Source organism: Oenanthe melanoleuca, chromosome 3, assembly GCF_029582105.1.
Source record: "Oenanthe melanoleuca isolate GR-GAL-2019-014 chromosome 3, OMel1.0, whole genome shotgun sequence".
In the NCBI taxonomy this organism is placed as follows: Eukaryota; Metazoa; Chordata; class Aves; order Passeriformes; family Muscicapidae; genus Oenanthe; species Oenanthe melanoleuca.
The window spans coordinates 2,805,327-2,822,772 of record NC_079336.1 but is presented as its reverse complement, the minus strand read 5'-3'; the positions used below and the strand labels follow the sequence as shown (position 1 = coordinate 2,822,772).

The window sequence follows — 17,446 nt, the reverse complement described above, 5'->3', positions numbered from 1 at the left end:
AAAGAAATCTGCTTTTTCCCGGAGACATTTCCCGTGCAACCCTCCCCAGGCCAAATGTTCCACGTCAAGGCAAAGGGAACATTGTGTCCCTCCCCTGCAGCACTCCCTGCCCTGCCTGCAGCAAGCCAAGGTCTGTGGCACACACCATTGCCAGCAGCCAGGAATACTCCTTTCCTTAGTGGATGTGTTTTCCACGCTCTGAAGGACGGTGGAGGTGGAAGCAGCCAAAGGACCAGCTGAGATCATGTGCAGGAGGGCCACAGTGGGAAGGTTGGGCAAATTCTGAGCCTGGCTTGGAGTTGAGTCTTGGCTCTGCAGTTGGATGCCCTTGAGCAAGGCTTTTCATTTCGTGGCAAGGAGTGATGCTGGAGGGGGGCAACTTTCAGAAGCCACAGCTGGAGACAAGAAATGGGTGGGTGGAAACAAGCTGGTTTTCTCTAAATCAGATCTAAACAGTGTTTTGGGAAGGGGCAGGAGCTGGGGGAATGGCCAGCCTGGCTGCTTGGGAAAGCACTGAGAGCTCTCCAGCACAGAGCCCAGACCATGCAGCCCTGTGGCTGTCCCAGAGCTGAGTGCAGACAGTCCACACACACCCTGAAGGACCATGTCCCACATCCCAAAGGTGCACAGCCTGCTCTGAAGGAGACAGGAGTGCAGACATCCCTGAGGGTCTTGTGGTGGGAGCCTCTTGGCCACCTCTTGGAGAGTGACCTGGTGCCCAAGAGCAGCTTCTGCTGACTGTCAGCTTGTGCCTGAGTGAACTCCCACCCACCAAGGTGACCTCCCCTTCCTTACTCCTCCTCACAGTTCTCACACTTGTAAATATCCCAGGCTCCTCTGATAAACAGGAGATTCCTCCGCTTATCGACTGTCCAAATATTTTTTAACAAATCTCAGATTAGCATGGAGAGCCCAGGGAATGGGCAAGATGGGGTCAGCCACAGCCTGGGGTCTGCTTGGCAGGAGGCACCTGGAAATGGTCTTTCTGTCTTTTGACAAAGAAAGAAGAGCCACAGCCTTGCCCTCCTTGAAATCTGGCCCACCTCCAAGTGGATGTGTCTCTTCTTTGATGGCTCAGGGAGGGACAGTGGGGAAAAAATGAAGAGCTTGGGATTGACAGTGCCATGATCCCTCCTGGGCAGCTGTTTGTGAGTTGGGATCATGTGCAGCTGTTCCTGGTGTCCCCACAGGGCACCACAAGCAGGTGTGCTGTGGAGTCCTGCCAAGCTGCTCATGGCTGAGCCATGGGAATTGGCCTTATGGCTGTGGGGTAACTGGTGAACCTGGGCCAGTTACTGGGCACGTGCTGAAGCCTGACCCTAAGCCCAGGCTGCAGAGTCTGGCCATGTCCAATGTTCTGAGACCCCAGTCACTCCAAATTCTTCCCAGGAGCTGCACCAGGAGATGCTGGGCTCAGGCTGAGATGGTCTGTGCTTGGACCATGCCAGGGGCTGGCAGTTATCACAGAATCAATATCCTGAGCTAGAAGGGATCCACAAGGATCATTGAGCCCAGCTCCTGCCTCTGCACAGGACAACACCAAGGTGATTCTTCAGCAGTGGCTGAAGATTATGGTCTGTTGGGTTTTCATTAGGAGATGGGGGAATGCCCATCCTTGGGCATTCCAAAGGATCATCCACATGCCCTCAATCACTGCTGAGATGGTTGTCCTGTTAGGGATCTTAAAATGTGCGTTTCTACAATCCTACAACTCTAGAAACTTCAGTTTTGGGGTGAGTTTTTTCCCCAGATCAGGAGGACAGACATTTATCCAAAGCAAATGGGCAAAATATTTCTTGTAGAAATACAATCAGCTGTATTATTGTTATTAAATTATTGTGTGTGAGGTACACATATATATATATAAACATATATATTTGTATATATGCACATAGCATGTCCTAGAATCACAGAATGGTTTGGGCTGGTGAGCATCTTAAACATCATTCAGTTCCAGACCCTCTTCCATAGGCAGGGATGCCTGGGATGACCTTGAGAATGCCATTGTAGCAAGGTAAAAGTTATCTCAAATCAATTATTTCTGGTTTTGCTATTATTCTTTGACCATATAGAACTTAGCTACATAGAGTGGTATGTGCATATATATTTACATATATGTGCACAAATGCACAAACATACGTACATATTTTTGAAAACTCATATGTATAAAAAAATTATGATATATTAAAACCCCTCACTTTATAAATATAAAATGTCTTTACCATGGGTAGGAATATATGGAATATGTAGCACTGCTCCACATGTCCAATCCCTCCCTGAGCACAGCACCACTGACCAATACTGACATACCCAAACCCCAGTGGCAGTTTTGTTCTAATTTCACTGATTTAAACACGAGCTCTGCCTCCAGTTCAGAGCTGTTCCACTGATAAATCCCACTCAGAGGAGCCACACCAGCACAAGCCAGGCCAGATCCCAGCCTCCCAGCGGGACTCCAGCCAGGGACAAACAAAAAGGTGTTTACTACAGCTCATCACGTTAGAGGGGACAGTGAGTTTGTCTAACCCCTGGCCCTTCTCTTTTCCTCTTTTATTAGTTATTCTGGATGTTAAGTCAACTCAGCCCCCGAGCAGGGCGGGAGGAGGGGATGATAAAGCATCTGCAAAGGTCACTTTGCATCCCAGGCCAATAAAACGGCAGGTACCGAACTTATCAGGGCCACATACAACTTGCAGTTTTTCTAACTCAATTGATTGGACTTTTTATCTAAAATAACAGGCATTATAAGATAGGCGAAAGTCGAGATAAGGAGGAAAATTGAGTAGGCCTGGAATCAAGATCAGCCTGGGGACAGGTTCAAACTCCCACACCTGCCCCAGAGGAATCAATGAAAGTTTCTTGGCGCCGTCAGCTGGTTTGGAAACGCTGCTGGAGTTGGGTGAACTTTGAGACCGCGGCGTTTATTCTGTGATTATAATTAACCTGCTCACCCGTTGGTATTGATTTGTGTGCAGGGAGGTGGCAGAGCCTGACTGGGATGTGGTTTGGGAAGACAAGTGCTAGGGGAGAGCAGGGAAGAGACCCTTCCCTGGATGTGATGAAGATTTCATCCTCCTGCTTGTGGTCCTACTTATTTTGGGAAGTAAAAACACCCTCAATCCCAGATCTTGCTGTCCAGAGGGGCAGGATAAATTACAGCATCACTCATGTGTCCCAGGGAAGTAATGAAACATGGGAAAAGTCATGCCCAGGATGCAGAGCATCACCCCAGCCCAGGGGAAGAAGAGACATCCCTCCCCTCCCCAAAGCAGCTGCCCCTCTCATGCTCCACACCAGCCAGGCGTGTCCCAACCCAGAGTCCTTCCCAGCAGCCAGTCCCCCGGGCAGGCAGCCCCTGGGGCCAGCCCTCCCATCCCAAAATAATCTCAGACATCTGGGACCACACGTCATTCCGAGGAGTCCTGATGTCTGGGGCTCAGGGTCTCGCTGATTTTTTTTTTACAGCTCCAGCACTGAGAGCCCTGGATGTTGAATAATGGTGGCTCCCTGGCTTGCAAATCCAAGAGTCTGGCTTGGAAACTCATAGGAGTTTAAATAATAAATATTAGATTTTTCTTTTTTTTTTTTTTTGCCTCGTCTAGGATTTCAGCATGAAGGAATCAAGGTTTTCCAGCCTCTCCCTTGTCCAGGAAAACTGTTCTTTCCATTTCTGAAAGAGCAGAGCCCGACATAAGATAACAGGAAGCTGGAGCTTGAAGGAAAATTGAGGTGCAGCAAAGCACAAGGGGCTGGAAACAGCCAGGGGTGGGGAATCCAGCAAGAGGGAGATTCTCCTGAACTGTCTGGAGGTGTTTGCAGAGCCTAAGGAGGCCCTGGAGGTCAGAGGGCAGCCTGGAATTTGCTTAAATATTATGGACACAGGGAGCTCCATGTGGAAAAAACAGGAAAAATTGGCAAAATCTTGCTTGGAGGGATTGGTGTGGTCTCCTTCTCCCTCCCTGCTTCCTCTCTGCCCCCAAATTCGGGTTTTAAACCTTTTAGAGGAGTCTGATGGCAGCGGGAACCCAGCCCCATCCCAGCTGCCTGCAAATCCCCCGTGCTGGAAGCGGAAAAGGGCTGAGCTCTGGGAAGGAGAGCAGAGCAGGGAGCAGCATCCCACCACGGGACCTCTCCTGAAATGCTCCCCAGGCAGACACCAACTTAATTCCCAGGGATTAGGAGGAAGCATTTCCAGGCAGTGATTTTGTTATCCTGGATTCAGAAGCAATCCAGTACCAGTCCCTGGTGGAGACGGGAGATCAGCCCTACAGGATCCCTCATCCAGCTGCCCTCACCCCACCTCTGCTGCAAAATTTAGTAATTTTTGGCTTTCCAGGAGTTATTTATTTTCCCCTTTCACAAATGAAATTAATTTCTGAGTCTCTCCCAAGGCTGGTGTGAGTGGTTCGAGCCCAGCTGGCTCCAATAAGCTTTAGGGGTGACTAAAATACTTTTAAAAAATCATTAATTCCTTCATGCTGCAGTATATGAACAAAGTGGCCACTTCTCAGGGGAAAAAAAAGAAGGTCCCACTGGATTTTGGGGTTTCACCTCCCTGAGAACACATGTAAATTCCCATGTAATTTGCAGTGGGCTGAGTTTCTTCCCTATGGAATCTGTTTGCATGGGCCTGATCCTGCACCAGCTCCCAGTAAACTTAAATCAGGGATGGCTTCAGCTCTGAGCAAGGAACGTAGGTATTTTTGAGGTTGTTTTTTTCTTTGTCACAGTCCATACAGAATCTGTTTTTTAGAGGATGGCTGATCCTAAAAACCTGAGCAGGTTTGGCTTTAGAGAGACAGAGAAAGCAAAAAGACATTGGAAATACCCAACTTGCTTCTCCTAATTCTACAACTAGGTAGAATCCATCTTATTAAGCAAAAAACCCCTCTGTGCCAGCAAATAATTGAGAAAAAAAAAAAATTAATCACTGGGCACTTCTTGGAAAAGAAAAAATTATTTTCTCCTCCAGTTGACGCTGCCCCAAATTTGGCTTTAAAATCCAGGTCTTGCCAAAACCCCGAAGCTGAAACATTTCAGCGCTGATGGCAGGGTCAGATCTGCATCCAACTTGGAAAATCTCTGCCTGGCTCTTCTTTTTGGAGCAGACCCAGCACCCACCAGTTCTTTTTTTGGGGGGTGAGAAAATCCAGCCCGAGCTTATCGTATTGAAAAAGAAATCGCCGCCAAGCGCGGCGAGCGTTTAAAAAGGTACAAGAGCGTGGGGAATGCAGCAAGGAGCTTCTGGAAAAAAGAAAAAGAAGGGAGAAAAAAGGGAGCAAAAAGGGAAAAAAATGGAAAAAACCCCAACATTTTTGGAGTAGGTGTGTTTTCCAAAGAGCTTTTAATGCCACTCGTGCCAGCGGTGCTGGAATTATTTTCGAGGGCTGTCACACAAGTGCAAGCAGCCGTGTGTGGAAAGCCCTCAGTGCTCAGGCCTGGAGGATAATTGGGTTTAATTTGTCATTACAGATGTATTTACAGCTCAGGCCCGGTCACCGTGACCGATGATGTGGGGAAAACTTGGAAAGGCAGGAGAGGTTTTCATGTTTTGCCATAATGTGGGATGTGATCGCAGACAGCTGCGAGAGTTCTGCCTCGTGAAGGAGAAAGACCAGTTTTTCTTAAAATTAAAAGCAAAGAAAAAACATCTATCCGACCTTATAATGAAATTTGCTTCTATAATTTGGGTTAATTTGTGAGGTCAGAGCAAATTCTCACCTATTTCCCTGGTTATTTAAGCAGTTTCACACTCGCACACCAAAGGCGAATTTGCACCTTCCTGCCAGACGGCAGCGCGGATTCCGACCCGCCGACAAGGGGAATATTTGGCATTTCCAGATATTCCCATCTCCCTTTCTGCAATCCTGCAGGCATAATTGCACACATTCCCCACCCCAGAGCAGCTCAGAGCTGTAACAACCCAGCCTGGCCATTACAACCAAACGCTCTGGGCAGCGTAATCGCGTTTTTGGGGATCCCACAGCCCCGAAATGCGCGGATGGTGCAGCAAAAATCTGTATTTCTGCCTTTGCCTCCCAGCAGCAGCAAAACTTTCTTTCCTAAGCCTATGGATTGAGGTATATTCCCACCTGGTTTTGCAGCCAGCAATGAGTCCCAAAGAGGAAGCAAACTCTTTGTTAACTTTTTTATACTTGGGTTGCAAAAGCCTTGAAGGACCCAATCCCCAGGAGCGTCACCGAGCAGGGGGAGATCCCCAAAAATCCCATTTCTGCACCTCCTTTTCAATAAGGAAATTGCAGAGAGGGAAGGAACACCAGGCTGGTGTGCAGATTGGGGAATAAAACCTCTCAAAGTTGATATATATTTGCATTCCTTTTTTTTCTCTCTGCGGGACTCAAGGAGCAAAAGTTTCAGCCCAGAGCCCTGAGCTGATGAGAAATAAAGCTTCTGAAGGTTTTAGGACAACACAATCCATTCTTTAAAATTGGGTTTTCCTTAAAATTGCACTTTTTTTTTAATAGCCCCTGCAAATATCCTCCCCCAGAAAGAACAGGCTGCCAACCTTCAGGCACATAAAATGCCATTTTTTCACCCAGTTTGGAATTTTATTTGCTGTTCGGTGCTTTGTTGGTGTTTTTTTCCATACATCCTTCAATTTTCAGAGTGAAGTGGTTTGCCCATTTGAAATACCACTTTGCATTTGGAGCTCTGGGGAGCCTCTTTCTGCCAGCCAAGCCAAGGTTTTCCCAGCATCAGAAGAGCACAGAGGTGTCAGGATTGGGCCTGATTTCCTTTGTAATACTCTGCCTGATAAACCCTCATCTGTTTCCAAGAATTTCGCCTCTTTCCCTTAAAATTTCTGGCAAAAAAATATGTGGGGAGCAAAATACAAGCTGTCTCTTAAAGAAATAAATTGCTATTATTGTTACAGGGATGAAGAAATGCACATGGATGGGTGAAAAATAATTAATCCTGGTTTAATAAAATCTTAGATTAAGCACCACCATCCACTGCCCTAAGTTTTATTGCTTTACAAAAATTTATTAACATTTCTATTATATACTATCCCATGGCTGTTCTGTGCAACATAAATTGTGCTTGGTAATACAGTGCAATTTTAAAGTAAGGAATTAAATTATTAATAGGGGTGACAGAGTGCCCGTGTTATTTTTATTATTATCACTGATTTATTTGCAATTTAAATTCTGCTGCTCGGGGGCTTGCAGGGGGGAATAAACACTTGTGCGTTCAGGTTTGATCTTGCTCAGAGATTAGAAACCCTGGTTCTGTGGGTTTCATCCCAAATCCCAGACTGACGGGTGACAATTGAATTAGGAGGGAGAGCAGAAGGTGGATTCAAACCCGGAGGGGGGAACAAAGCCCTGGGCGAGCCCCGCGGGGCTGAGGTGAGAAATGCGGCCGCTTGCGAAACGGGGATGGAGGAAAATGCAGACACGTCCTACAGCCCCTTCCCAATGTCTACAGATATCCCGATATCCTACAGCCCCATCCCGATATCCTACAGCCCCATCCCGATGTCCAAAGCCCCTCCGGATATCCTACAGCCTCATCCAGATTCCAAACCCCCATCCCGGTGTCCTACAGCCCCATCCCGGTATCCTACAGCCTCATCCCGATATCCTACAGCCCCATCCCGATATCCTACAGCCTCATCCCGATTCCAAACCCCCATCCCGATATCCTTCAGCCCCTTCCCGGTATCCAGCACCCCCATCCCGATATCCTGCAGCCCCTTCCCGATATCCTACAGCTCCTTCCCGATATCTTACAGACCCATCCCGATATCCTACAGACCCATCCCGATATCCTACAGCCTCGTCCCGATTCCAAACCCCCATCCCGGTGTCTACAGCCCCTTCCCGGTGTCCAAACCCCCATCCCGATATCCTTCAGCCCCTTCCCGATGTCCTACAGACACTTCCCGATGTCCCACAGCCCCATCCCTATGTCCAAAGCCCCTTCCCGATGTCCAACATCCACATCCCGATGTCCTGCAGTCCCATCCCGATATCCTACAGCCCCTTCCCCATATCCTACAGCCCTTCCCCATATCCTACAGCTCCTTCCCGATATCTTACAGACCCATCCCGATATCCTACAGCCCCATCCCGATATCCTACAGCTCCATCCCGCTGCCCAATACCCTCATCCCAATGTCTTACAGCCCCTTCCCAGTGTCCCGCAGCCCCTTCCCGCTGTCCCGCAGCCTTTTCGGCCATCCTACACTCGCATCCCTCTGTCCTATGGTCCCATCCCTGCATCCTAATCCCTCCAGGATCAGGACAGGACCGTGCTGGGCCCCCCTCGTCGCCTGCCACCCCGCAGGGACCGGCCACCTTGTCCTTTGGTGCGTGGGGATGGTCAGGGGCTGCTTGTAGGGCAGAGGGTTGTAACAAATGCCAATGAATCACTGGGAATGTCAGCCCCGGGATGCGACAGGGCAGATCTCTTAGCATCCCTGTGGGAAAGCTTAAGATCTGATTCCCAATCTCTCCCCCACCAGCAGCAGAAAGGACATTTTCCAACCCAGTGTCTGCTCCAGGCTTTGATCTTCCCAGATGCTGTTGCTGAGTTCCAACAGCGCCTGTTTGAGGAGTCCTGACTTCGATTTATCCAAAAACCAAAACAAAACAAAGCAAAAAAAAAAAAAAAAAAAAAAAAAAAAAAGACCAACAACCCAAAAAGGACCCACCAGGAATGCCCACGATTTATCCCCAGGCACAGCAACCTCTGCGATGCCACAGCGAAAATAAAATCCCCGCTGCGAGCAAAATAAAAGGGAACGGGGGTGGCAATCTGGGATCTGCGCGTCCCTGCCCAGCCTGGAAATATCCAGGAGGCAGCGAGGGGCTGCGGGATGGATGCGCTGGGACCCCCTGCGCCCTCCATCCCCGCTCGCCTCTGCCTGGGGAAGGGGCCAGAGCCAAACTGCACATCCAGAGTAATTCTGGGAGCGATTTCAAGAGATTTTTGGTGCTGGCGGGGAAGTCTTTTGAGAGGGGATTCTGCAGCTGGTCCTTTTCATGCCTCATTAAGTCGGGAATTCACAGTAACTCCATCCCAGGCAATGCCTGGGGCAAGTTCACTGCCTCGACCGCAGGGTCTGATCCTGCTCTTCAGGGTAATGAAATCAGTCATCAAACTTACCCTGAAAAGCCTAAATTTGGCATTTTGAATTCACACCGGGGGAAGTTTTTCAAACGGGCCCGTGCGTTTTACCCAATCCTTCCCATTGCTTTATACCACGGTTTAACCCAAGCCAAAATTCCTCAGTTTAGGGAAAAACATAAAGATTTATATTTCCTTTACTGTTATTTTCTTCGAATACATTTTCACTAATCTTCTTTTCCCTTTGTGTTGCTTTATTTTTACAGGCATATATTTATAAAAAACAGGGGAAAAAATCATCCACAATTGCATAGACTCTGAATTCGTGTCAACATATTCAGCTACACCTGCCCATACCTGATCTTTATTTTTAAAAAATGGTAATAATTAAAATTTTAATGACCCCAGGGCTGCTCTGCATTTAGCATTACCCGAAGGTGGTGGTTGTTTGTCTGGGAAAAGAAAACGAGAGCGCTGCAAAACCCACTCGATTTAAAAGGATTGCACCTTGAGATTCCTCGCTGTGCAGAGAATAAAAATTACTTTTAGCCGTAAAAAAAGGCAGGGAAGTCAACTCCACCGTGCCAGGGATTTCTCAGGTGCTGACCAGGCTGGGATGTGGGATTAAAATGGGACTGTGGTGGGAGCAATTCCACGACGGGGTCCCCCCCAATACATCTTTCAGCGCCTTCAGTTTTTTAGGGTTTTTTACCCTTAAAATCATTTTAAAAGAACTCTTTCCCAGCTCAGAACCCCACAGCCAGCCTCTACATCCTTCACTCAACCCCTTCGATGCCCAAAGCTCGGTTTCAAGGAGGGACCCGGCTCAGGGAGAAGAGGGAACGGGGCAGGTCTGGACCTTCAATTACTTCCCGCAGGAGCTGCCTTCCAAAAATCCATTTAAAACTCACCAGTTCTCAGGCAGTTCCGTTTATTTTTAATTTTTTTTTTTTTTTAAACCAAAACCCAAGCACTTTTGTTTTAAAATCCGAGTGCTTTTCCATATCCAAGGCAGAGGCGTAATTAGCCCCGTGCTAATGAATCCCGAGGATTCGGCCGCGCTGCCGAGAATCCGGCACCCGAGTCAGGACCTGGCCGAGAAAAGGAGTCCCTGCTCCTTCCTCCTTCATTAAAAACTATTTTCTGGACTGGATCAGCTCATCCTTTCTTCCCAGAGGTGCTATTTAAAACCCCATTTTTTAACAGCAAAATGCGGAGCTGCAGCACGAACTACCCGGCTCGAAACTCCCGAATCCCCACGGTCAGCTCCTGGTTTAAAACCTGATGGGTGTTTCTGCAACTGCAGTTCTTCATTCGCATTATTTTGAGTTTAAGTTATTTTTATTAATAAGAGCCCTTCTGAAACCACCGCAAAAAGGTAAATTTTTTCCCCCAAGGAGGAAATGGCACCATGGTAAAATACAAATATTCATACGTGCTTACTAATATTCAATCGATATTTGGTTGTTTAATTCATCCTGATTTTTTCATCTACGATCTACCTTCTCATGGCTTCCCAAAAAACATTATCCGATTGGCTAAAATTTTATCCTTAATCTGTTCCTCGTTTTGAGAAATTTTATAGCACCTAAAGAAAAGCACAAGATGTTGTCAAAGCCAAGCCTTCACTAACGCTCAACTTTCCTTCTTTTAACATCTTAAAATAATGCTAAAGACGACACAAATCCCGCTGGACACAATGAAAAAATCACCTTCTAAAATTCGGGTCAGAGAACACAATTGTAAAATAGATCTGCAGACAAATTTGAGGTGTTTTCTTTGTTAACCCCAAAGCCGACAGAAATACCTTCATGCAGAGGAGGCGGGAAGGAAAAATGTATTTATGAAACCACTATCAAACTCGTGCTTCCATTTCTCTCCCCTTTTATCCCTCTTCCACCCCACGAAATATAAAAGCAGTATTTTAAGCCATTTGGACGAATTATTCATTGTAGGAACCAGAGGAATTTAATGAAATGAAAGGCTCCGAGATCGGGCTCGGCACAAGAGATCAGGGTGAGACTTTTTGGGATAAGGAGACTCTGAAATACCAGGCTTGAGTTGTTCAGATGTGTCTGAGTTCCCCAAAAAGCACCATTTCTTTTAATCCTTCTCCATCATCTCTCCCACCTCAGCTCTAAATTTCTCTCTGCCCTCCCTTTTTTTGTAGCCCAACTGACCTCTCCAAAAATTTCTTTAAAAGACAAGAACGTAAAACAGCCCGAAGGGACGATTTGGAATTCATGGACCCAACTTCGATTTCTCAATTCTCGCAGTTTTACACCTAAAGCCAGCTCAGGAAGGGGCGGCGTGTGCATGGGACATCGTGCTCCTACATCCCCCAGTCATTCCCACCAGATTCCCTAAATCCCCTCTGAGCTATTTGAGGAGCCAGCGGGCCTCGCTCCCGAGCTCGCCTCATCATTCCTTGCCGCTCCTAAATTTCATTTACTTTTTGGAGACCGCGGCCTTTGCGGATGTTGTGGAACGGCGATTTTGCAGAATTACTAAAATAAGGACCCCAATGTTTCCCAGCTCAGACAGCGCCAACCCCAATACTCCAAATTCCTCCCTCCTGCCCTTTGAGCTTACTTAGAGGGGTGCGCGCCCCCCAGATCGGGGGGTGCCGGGGTGAACCCTTCCCTCCCACCGCCCGGCCGTGCGCTCACCGATGTTGGCGTGGCGGGCGGCCGCGGGCGTCCCTCGGCTCTGCAGGTTGTGCAGCATGGGGCTGTCGAAGGGCGAGGAAGTCCAGCTCGTGGCCATCTCGGGGCTCATGTAGGCCGGGTAGGGGCTGGAATAGGAGCTGCCGAAGCCCCTGCCGTACTGCTCCCTCCCGTTGGCAGAAAGGTTCAAGGAGCTGCTGTAAGCCGCCGCCGCTTCCCGGGAGGAGGTGGCCGGGATGGGGGTGCTGGTGGAGAAGGAGAACCGGGGTGACACGGGCGGGTGAGAAGATCCGGGGTTGTAAGCGGCGCCTTCGGCTGCGGGCTGAGTCCAGATGGAGTGGCTGGAGACGGGGCTGCCTTGCTGGGAAGAGGCGCTGCTCTGCAGGTAGGGCAGGCTGGGGAGCATGGACGTGACCCTCGTGGTGGGCACATAGACGGGGGACGCTGCGGCCGCGCTGTGCATGAAGCCACCTGCCCCCTCGTAAGCCGGAGGGCCGGGGTTGGCTGCCATGGCTAAGCTCTGGTACATCTCTTGGGCCTCCCCAAAGCCCAGCCGCGGTCCGGAGCGATGGGGAGCGCCTGGAAAACCCTCGGCTCCACTTTTCCCCCGCGGCGGTCTCGCGTGGGCGCAGCCTTCCAGCCAAAACCAAAACACCACCGGCGATGCGATTTTCCTCTCCGACACCACCCCCCTCCCCGAGACGCTTCCCCACCTCCCACCTTCCCCACCTTCAGCAGGTCCCGCCGCCTCTTCCAGACCCCGAGCAACAAGTCCAGGTCCCTCCGGAGGGGAAATTTAGCTCCCGCCTGGATTTAGCTGCTCCCATCGGGCTCCATCCATCACCTCCCGCCCCCCCCCCCGCCCTCCACCATGAGGCTGGGCTGTTTAAAACCCTCGGTCAGTCTCCTCCTCCCTCCCCCCCCTGCCCGCCCCCTCCAACACCCCCGGGGATCAGGGGGAGATGCTGCCGGGATGCGGGATGCGGGATGCGGCGGCGGCCGGGCCGGGACCCCCCCGGGCGGCGAGATAAGGAGGTTAGAGAAGAGGGGGAGGTGAAAGGAGGGCGGACACAGCCGGGAAGGTGAGAGACAGCGATGCTCTCTCCTCTAGCCCGGAGCAAAAACCTTTGTCCCGCAGGTACGATCGGTGCTTTAAGTTGTTAATGGCCCCCGGGGCCGGCGTTTGATGTGGGCGGCTGGGGAGGGCTGGGGTGGGGGGGACTTAAAAGTAGGAAAAAGTAGGGAAAAGTGGGGGGGAAAGAGGGAAAGGAGGAAGGATGGCTCGACCCTCCCACCCCGTGCCTGCCCCACGCGTGCCCGCACCCCTAAAACCCGGCCACGCGTGACCCAGGGGGCCTAAGGAGAAAGAGGGGGGCAATACCCACTGCAGCCCATTAGTGCTGCCCAAAGTGGGGAGCAGACCCCGAGCAGAGCCCACAAAACTCCCACTTCCAGGTGTTTTTTATCCTTCTTCCCCGATTTTTTCCCGTGTGGGGAACTGGGAGAAGCTGGCAGCACAGTGGGGTGACCCACTGGGGACTGGGAATGCTGTAGGTCTGGATGGGAGGAATGTCCCAGAGTCGTGGGACAGAGTGGGGGAAAGGGGTGCTTTACCTCGAGTTGTGTTCGTTTCGAATTTGATGGAACTTGGGGGAATTTTGGGTGGGTTTGGGCCTCGGGATGCCGTCAGGGCCTTGCTGGTAGCTTGCAATGGCCAGACCCCAAAACCCACCCGTGGAAAGGGGTCAGGGTGAAACCCCTTTCCCAAGGAGGGTCCGGGAAGGGGGTGAGATGAGCTGGGGCTCTGTTTTCTCTGCAAATCCTGGAGGGAGCCTCTTGGACAGGGCTTGGAACAACCTGGTCTGGTGGAAGGTGCCCGTGCCCACGGCAGGGGGTGGGAACTGGGCGAGCTTTTAGGCCTTTTCCAACCCAAACCATTCTGGAATTGTAGGATTCCGTGCAAACCAACCTCACACCGGGAGAAGGGCTGGACGGGGCGCGGGGAGGGAATTATGGCCGGAGACATAACTGCTGGGACTGCTTTAGGTTTAACCTCCAGATTCCCCCGGCTGAACCCCTCGGCTGGGCTGAATTTAGCAGCAGGAGAGATAACCAGCAGATAAGGGCTGATACCCTGGGAGGACAGCGGGAGACGGGCAGGCGGCCGAGGAAGGGGAGAGAAGCCGGAGGCAGCGCTGGGAAGGGGTAAGGATGGAAGCGAGCCGGGAATAAAGGGCTTTAAGGGAAATCTGTGTCCCCCCGACCCCCGGGGAATGGTTGGTGTGTAACCGGCCTAGGATGAAGCTTTTCCACAGGTTTTCCTAAAGAGGGAACAAGGCAACAAGGAGCGAGTTCCCCTCTCGCCCTACAAATAGTAGTGGTGATAATAATAAAAAAAAAAAATTAAAAAAAAAATGGAAAATCGAGTTACTTTTCAAGCCCGAGGAAACAATAGGAGGAAACTTTCGGGGAGGACTCTAAGAAGGGCTCGCTGGGGTCCCGGTGTGACAGCGAGGAAGAGGAGCGAGGGGACAGAGAAGCGCTACCCACCTTCAGTGCTGGGGGCACGGGGGTGGCGGGGGGCGAGCCCGTGGGGCTGGAACCTCCCCTGGCTGTGGGGAAGGCAGAGGGCTCAGAGATGCCCGGCTCCTGCTTCCCTGGGGGGGATGAGGGGCAGCGCTGCCCCCCTCCTGGCTCCCCAGTATGGCCAGTCCCACTCGCTGACTGGTTTGCCCGCATCACGTGGAAGTGGGCGGCGATGGGAGGGAAAGGGGGGTGAAGGGGGTGGCCGGTATCTGTTACACCATCAGCCGGGCGCCAGGTTTCATGGCTGTGGAGAAGAGGGGAAAAAAAATAAAAAGGAGTAAAATAAAATAAAATCGAATAATAAAATCAAACCAGCCCCAAGGGCATGTCCCCACCAGCTGGGCGCCCCAGGGATGCCTGTGCCCAACTCCCAGAAAAAAATCAGGGGGATTTTCTGAGAGATACAGACACCCCCCAGTCCCCCAACCCCGTTGGAGCCAACCCCTTTCGTTGGCGATGTTGCACGGGGGAGATTTTTCCGTGCCGCAAATCGTGGTCCCAAATTGCAGAGTGAGGAGGTGGCAGTGCTCTCCTCTCTGTCCCAGGCACTTTGGGGGTGCTCCCCCCGGGCTGGACACCCACTTTCTGTCCCGCCGTGCTCTGAAGGGTTTGAAGGTCATTGATGAAGTGCAGCGGGGGTGCTGCACCCCTCTGCAATTTGGGGTCTCAATCCCATGGGGGGTTCAGCCCCCCATCCACAGCCCCCCCTCTCCCAGGGGCTCATTTCACCCTGGAGTCTCTCCAGACATCGGGGGGGTCCCACCGCCGTGTTTCCCGGGAATAACCCTCACACCATTAACATTTCCCACACTCTGGAGTTTCCCGTGGAAATTTGGGGTTACTACCCTAAGACAGGGGGAGAGATTTCAGCGGATTTTGGTGTTAGAAATAAAAATATTGAATTTAAATTCCAAATCCCAGTATGGAAGAGACAGTGTGGGTGGAAGAGGGGATGGGAGAAGCGATTTATTGAAGGGGGATGGAGGTGCGGAGAGCACTTTGGGGGTGCCCCAGGGTTGGGAATGAGTCCCTGGGGATAAGGGTTCCCCTCATCCTCTGTCCTCACATTATTCTGGAATACCCAGGGGGCACAGGGACTCCCCAAACCCCAAAAAGTGACAAAACGCTGTTGGAGATAACCCCAAATATCGTGAAGAAAATAATTATAGCCCCGTATAGAAATAAAATAACAGGCACAGAAATGCGTAACAAATAAACATCAGCAGCGGTGTCACTGTGAATATTTGTACTTTCATTTGTACACGGGGGAAAATATGTAATTAATAAAAAGTGTGTAATTTTATACAAATCTATACAAAAATTAAGTATAGACGGGACTTAATGTATGTTATAATTCACAGGAATGCGTGTTACATGCAAACATAAATATACTGTCATACCAAAATAATTTATTGTTTATAATTTATAACGCCCGTGGTATTGTTTTTGTATATATGTAAGTTATTAAATATTAAAAATAGATATATAACATAGAAGCGATAATGTTTAATAATTAATATAATATCTAAACATGTAAATGCGTATATTTTAAAATATGCATGAATACATGTATATATAAAAATATACTGATGGACACGGGGCTAGCAGCACTCAGGGAAAGAAAGGAGAATTAAATATATCAATATCTCTTTTTCTATCCCTTCTCCAAAGCAGCTGCCTATCCAGATGTGCCGGGTTCAGGACAGTCATCTTTCCTTCCTTTACAAAATTCCTGACAGTTTTCTCTCCCAAAGCAGCGATTTTCTAAAGATTCGTTGAATTCCTACAGAAAAGCAGCCCTTTCATAAAAAAAAAAAAAAAAAAAAAAGAGACAAAACAAAACAACAAACAATTTAAACTGATTGAACCTGCCCAAGCAGCAATACCAGGGAGCAGAGAAGATTTCAAGGAGCTGTTTTGGCTTTGCTGCTTCCAGGAAAAAAGGTACCAAAGCAATTCCCGTGGGTGGTTTCGCGTGAGTGTGGCCGGATCCAGCCTCCCCATGCGGGGAATTACCGGGCGGTGGAGCCGGGAGCGCATCCCGAAAATGCGGGAGGTGAGGAACCGCAGCGAGCCGACAGCCGGCAGGGAGAGGATGGAATTAGGACACAATTCCTCCCGGAAAAAGGAGATGGGACACAGAAAAGCGCAGCGACCAAAAAACCCCAAACAAATCCCAAACCAAACCCAAAATTTTGTTCCGCACGCGGTGGAGCCTTTTTTTTTTTTATTTCTTGCGATTAACGAAATATGTGTGAAATTAACCCAGGGGAACAAAGTTTGGCCTTGCCTCTCTCCTTTTCAGCCTCCAGTTCTGCCCCAGGCAGGAAAAAATAATATAAAAGACGTCTCTTTTTTAGGGGTGTTTTGTTTTGCTCTTTTCCCCCCCTCTGTATAGAACTTAGTTCTGCGGTGGTTTTAGAGTTAAAGCTCTGGGTGTTGAAGCATGGAAAAAAAAACAACAAACGTTTCCCCCACCAAAAAAAACAACAACAACAAAAAAATCACTCAAAACCACTTTAGGAATTGTTGGGGGGAGGGGGGGGAGGGAGAGGAGAGGAAGAGGGGGGAAAGTTAATTTAAATTTTTATCTGTACTCAAATTTGAATTAAAAAAAATTATGAAACATGAAGAAAAATGGTTTAAAATAAAGGGAAAAATCAGAGGGGGGAAATGTGGTTTTAGCAGAGCAAAAGGGATAAATGCGGCAGGCGGCAGCTGAATGTTGGCCATTTGGGAGTATTTGGGGTTTTTATTAGTATTACGTAAATTTTTTTAATATATTCCTTGCTTTGGCTGCAGCCGAGAAGGGTCTGGAGGAGGGGGCTGGGGGGAATCTGAGAGTTACAGGCTGTGGGAGGGGATCGGCCACCCCGGAACAGCGGAGAGGGGAGAAATCGGCTCCAAAAATCCGGTGCCTTGGGCTGGGGGGCATCTGCGGGCGGTATGGATCAGCTACAGGTACCTATCTATAGGTGTCTATCTATAGATACCTGTCTATAGGTATCTATCTATATGGATCTATCTATAGGTATCTGTCTGTAGGTATCTGTCTGTAGTGTCTGTCTGTGGGTACCTCTAGGTTTGTTTTAGAGCAGCCG

The 17,446-nt window shown here is 49.6% G+C and overlaps 1 protein-coding gene and 1 long non-coding RNA gene across 5 annotated transcripts in view; one reads left to right on the top strand and one right to left on the bottom strand.

Annotated features, from left to right (window-relative positions):
* Positions 1-12,577, bottom strand: part of GATA4 (GATA binding protein 4) — a 29,972-nt gene extending 17,395 nt beyond the window's left edge. For 2 of the 3 annotated variants that reach the window (XM_056486862.1, XM_056486863.1), the window contains exon 1: positions 11,763-12,464. In XM_056486862.1, the coding sequence (XP_056342837.1) occupies positions 11,763-12,288 (526 nt within the window). In that variant the 5' untranslated portion in view covers positions 12,289-12,464. Of the gene's footprint in view, positions 1-11,762; positions 12,465-12,488 lie in introns of those variants that run through there. The other variant, XM_056486864.1, reaches the window with a different exon arrangement.
* Positions 12,578-12,640: 63 nt separating this feature from the next.
* On the top strand, positions 12,641-16,852 carry LOC130250800 (uncharacterized). Of its 2 annotated transcripts, none has more exons than XR_008840050.1 (2): positions 12,641-12,897; positions 13,711-16,852. It is a non-coding gene; the product is annotated as an uncharacterized LOC130250800 (long non-coding RNA). The 2 variants fall into 2 exon arrangements; XR_008840051.1 differs by having other exon boundaries at positions 12,652-12,897; positions 13,806-16,852.
* The last annotated feature ends 594 nt before the right edge of the window (positions 16,853-17,446 follow it).